The following is a 4,969-nucleotide window of genomic DNA, read 5'->3' as shown; positions in this document are numbered from 1 at the left end:
AGATATTATGTATCTCAAACATTCACAAACACTAAACCCTAAAGTAAACTTAGCCTAATGTACCTTTCTAATTCTGTAAATGTTTACCTTTCTAAATGTGTGTGTGCAGTTTGGTGATTTTTGGGTGGCAGCAAGGATTGTGTTCATTGATGATCCTGAGTGGTACTATGCTTCGTGTAGAACAAAGGGTTGCAACAAAAAGCTGAAATGAAAGGAAAGTGGCTGTGGTGTAGTACCTGTGACAGGAATTGGGCGATGGAACCCTGAGGTACAGAGTTAAAGTTAGGGTGGTGGACTTGGATGGGAATGCTCCTTTCCTCCTATGGGACAGGGAGTGCCTTGATCTACTTGGTGTTAGCGCAGATGATTTGAATTCTACCCATACTAAGGTACTAAATGAGGCAGGCTCTTAGGCTACGGGTGGTGAGAGCATATCAGATTCCTGAGAGAAATGATCACACGAAGATTAGATCAAAAGAAATAGTTTTTCATGATGAAGAGGTAAATGCTATTTACAAATATATATTCAAATACATCAACAGGTTTAAGTCACAGGTTTCAGTTTTTACAGTTCCTATTTATGATATATATTTAGACAGTTCCTATTGATTTTATAGGGTTCCTTCCTTCATGCTCATGTACCCAAAGAATATGTGGAAAAGTACCTAAGCTATTTTTCTGAGGGTTCAGTTTACGCTATAAAGAATTTTTGTGTTATCACAATTTTTATTCATACAAGACCAGTCCACAGAAGTACATGATAAAATTCAATTATCAGACTATGGTCAAGGATTTAAAGAATGCAAAATTTCCGATGAAAATGTATCGTCTGAAGTCATTTAGAGAGATCAAATCTAATGAAGGCCTTGATGAGAAACAACTCTTTGGTAATCAATTGCTCTCTTATTTTCTAATTTTCTAATTAATTGATATTGTTACTATTAATTTGTACTCTAATAATGCACTATTCTGTAGATGTGATTGGTCGAATGATTGAGATTCACTGCCCACAGGAGAAACTGATTAATGGAAGAACTCCAGGCTGATTGACTTCACCATTGAAGACACTGAGTATATTTTTTTTTTTATTCGTTCCTTCTATTTCTACTCTATTTTAGATTTTCTGTTCTTCTAATCTCTTATCTAACATTTTGCAGTGGTATACAATTGATGTGTACTTTGTGGGACGAACACGTAAGCAAGATCGAGGCATTCTACAATTCTACCACACAAGAGGCATTATTGGTGTTGATCCAATTTTGTAGGGCTAGGGTGTGTTTAAAAAGTAAGTAAATTAAAAGTTTTAGTTTCTGGCTAAGTTATATATATATATGTCCACATTTACCAATAATGGATTGTCTAATGGTTTACTACCATAATTTCTAAAGGTGGGGATGTTAAGCTTTGTAGCTCCTATGATGTAACACAACTGTTGGTTCAACCAGGAATCTCCACCATTTGAGGAGTTCAGAAAAAGGTTAGTCAATTAAATTTATTGCACTACCTATTAGATTGGTACCTAAGTCTTAGTGTTTTTTTTTTCACAGTATCAGCCATGAACAGACTCCAATGCGAAGTATTATTTCGCAATCAAGTTTTAAGGAATGTAGCTCCTATTCAGTTTCCCTATCTGGTGATATTGAGGTCCGTACTATCAGTGAAATATACAGAGACAAGGAGGTAATATTTATTTAAAACATTTTAGTTATTACCTTAGTAGATATACTGTGATCTCTACAACTATAATCTGTGAAGATATCAATGCCAACTGCTTCATTTGTAATCTGCATTTAATAATATGCATGAGATTTGGAAAAAAAATATTTTAAAAATTAAAAGTTAATAGACTAATACTCTGAAATGTTATTTGGATTCTTACCTGATTGAGTAAATAGATAGTCTTTACTCATGTAGACTAATATTGTGCAGACCATGCTCTGTAGGCATCATTAACCTGCACAATGACAGTTAAAAAAAGAACTTAGCATCCCATTAATACTCATTAAAAGTTAATACAGTAACAAATTAGATAATTAGTTTTTGGGTGCTTAGCTCATTCAGTAAACAAAATGCTGGACTAATAGCTTTGAAATAGCTGTGAGTATGGTTATGCAACTCATATTTTGTTTGTGACCCAAACCTGCACAGACAAGAGATTATTAATTTTAATCATTACCATTGGATCATTACCTATTTGATTAAATATATATGTACTCACTCTATATAGATGACCATTGTTATATGTTTTTCTCATCCATGCTCTCTATTCATCTCAAATATGCACAGTGAGTGCCATTTAACCTGCACATTTAATATTTGGCATTAGTTACAAATATAATAGCACAGAACACAAGAGTTACAAATATAACAGCACAGAACACAAGAGTCTCAATATAAGTCATTCACAGTTATTATTTTAACAAATTACAGAGTCTATTTGGGGTTACTTATCTCAGTTAGTAAATAGCATGAACACATCCCATGACAGTTTTGTTCTTATTATTATCCAACCCATACTTTGTGTTTCACCCAAACCTGCACACACAAAATAATCTCTCTTAGTTATATAAACACAATATGTTTTATTTTGTGTTAGCAAAAATAGATCAACTGATAGATATTATGTATCTCAAACATTCACAAACACTAAACCCTAAAGTAAACTTAGCCTAATGTACCTTTTCTAATTCTGTAAATGTTTACCTTTCTAAATGTGTGTGTGCAGTTTGGTGATTTTTGGGTGGCAGCAAGGATTGTGTTCATTGATGATCCTGAGTGGTACTATGCTTCGTGTAGAACAAAGGGTTGCAACAAAAAGCTGAAAATGAAAGGAAAGTGGCTGTGGTGTAGTACCTGTGACAGGAATTGGGGCGATGGAACCCTGAGGTACAGAGTTAAAGTTAGGGTGGTGGACTTGGATGGGAATGCTCCTTTCCTCCTATGGGACAGGGAGTGCCTTGATCTACTTGGTGTTAGCGCAGATGATTTGAATTCTACCCATACTAAGGTACTAAATGTTGTTTACTATACCAAGTGTTAACTAATATACAAATTGTATAAATTTCCTATGTACACAATCTTTAAACAATAAATTAACTATTTGCACGGCTGAAAGGGGATACCTAAGGAGATTGAGACTCTGATTGGATTGAATCTGCTCTTTCGAATTGCTGTTCGCAAAGAACAATTCCAAAACTTCCTCAATGCTTTCCCTATTATGAGGATCATCACTGATGAAAAGATCGTAGAAAAGCATGCACCAGAGCTAATTGGAGTTAGGGACAGGGATCTAAGTTCAAAGTTGGAGTTGGAGCTTACAGATGAGGATCTATGGGATCTAGAGGTATAATTGGGTTTACAATTTATACTAATTACTTTATAAATGCAAATTTTAAGTACTTACAGTTTCAACTCTCGATTTTTTAAGGAAAATGACCAAGCAAATGAAGCTGAAAGTCCTCTACAAGTTGTTGCACAGAGGCTGAATGCAGAGAACACCTTAGAGAATGGAACAGTCAAGAGATCCCTCATTGATGAATTTTAAAGCACACAAAGTTCTAAAAAAAAGCAAGGAAGCTGTGGTCAAAATTGAGAAATAAGCAGATTTGTTATGAGTATAATGAGTGGGATGTGCTCTATTAAACCTTTTTTTTTTTTTACTTTATGAATGCTTTTATGAGGACACAGTTGTGGTGGATTCAAACATTGGACACTGTTAAAGATGGTTTTATGAATGCTCCTGATTTTAGATGGTTTTTAAATCATGTTATTTCTAAGGCAATTGTTTTATCCCTTCTGGAAAATGTTTTTGTTTTATTTTTTGTAGGTACTAAAGAGGACTGTTATTCCACATAAACCAGGAGCAGATTTTCTTCAATCACATGATGGAAAAAGACAATGCAGAAGTGATTCAACATGAAATAAAAGAAGTTGAACATAACGTGATGGAAAAAGACAATGCAAATTTGATGACACATAAAGCAAAAGAAGATGATCATCACATGAAGGGAAAAGACAATGCCGATTTGATTTCACATAAAGCAAAAGAAGATGAACATCACATGATGGAAAAAGACAATGCAGATAGTATAGCATATGGATATAGTTTCATCTATAATTTGTTAATGTAAAACATTACTTCCAAAATTAATCTAATTTTTTTTTTGTTTTTAGCATGCAGATTAAATTTTGGTTATACATTGTTATTTTAAGTTAAGGTATACAGTTTATTAAGATAAATGTAATCTAAATCTTAGTGATTACATATAATTTTACATGTTCTATTCCTAAAAATTTAAATACTGTAAATATGAACTACTATTTTTTTTATTTAATCCTAACAGCACTTCCATCACTTCCATCACTTCCATCAATATTAATGGCTTAACGTCTTTGTTACTACTAAAACTGTTTTAAGTTTGATCAATTAAGACACAATTCATGTTAGAATGGAATCAAAAACACCATTTTGATTAAAAATGTAATATAACTTAATCATATAGTTATTACAATAATCCTAACATAACGAAAAACAAATCACATGAACATCTGCGTAATATTTTCAGTAAACCTGAAATTAGGAACATGAGAACACTAATACTCTATTAAGTAAATAGACAAATTGATTTAAGCATATATGTATTTCAATAATCCTAACATAACGAAAAAAAATAGATCACATGGTTATCTGGCTAATATTTTCAGTAAACATGAAATTAGGAACATGAGAACACTAATACTCTATTAAGCAAATAGACAAATTGATTTAAGTTGAGTTCAGCAAGCATAGTATAATGGATATCAAAATATACATCACAATTCTTACTATTGAATTATAGTGAATGCTAATTATTGAATTAACACTTATCTTTTTGTATGCAAGTTCAACTCGAATTGACATCGTGCATTATAAGAAGTCATTAGGGCCACAGATATGTTGAAAACAATTTGCAATATAAACTCTCTTCAA

General features: G+C 32.6%; 1 protein-coding gene across 1 annotated transcript; it reads left to right on the top strand.

Moving 5' to 3' along the window:
- Positions 1-396: 396 nt before the first annotated feature.
- On the top strand, positions 397-4,130 carry LOC109189731. The gene is made up of 7 exons (XM_019340341.1): positions 397-501; positions 1,446-1,477; positions 1,548-1,680; positions 2,726-3,007; positions 3,116-3,343; positions 3,428-3,514; positions 3,861-4,130. Exons 1-7 carry the CDS (start codon positions 397-399, stop codon positions 4,128-4,130), a joined length of 1,137 nt encoding a protein of 378 aa, XP_019195886.1.
- Positions 4,131-4,969: the final 839 nt, after the last annotated feature.

The sequence above is a fragment of the Ipomoea nil genome, unplaced genomic scaffold (assembly GCF_001879475.1).
Source record: "Ipomoea nil cultivar Tokyo-kokei standard unplaced genomic scaffold, Asagao_1.1 scaffold1562, whole genome shotgun sequence".
Lineage (NCBI taxonomy): Eukaryota > Viridiplantae > Streptophyta > Magnoliopsida > Solanales > Convolvulaceae > Ipomoea > Ipomoea nil.
Note: the sequence above shows the minus strand (reverse complement) of the source record. Positions and strands in the feature narration are given on the sequence as shown.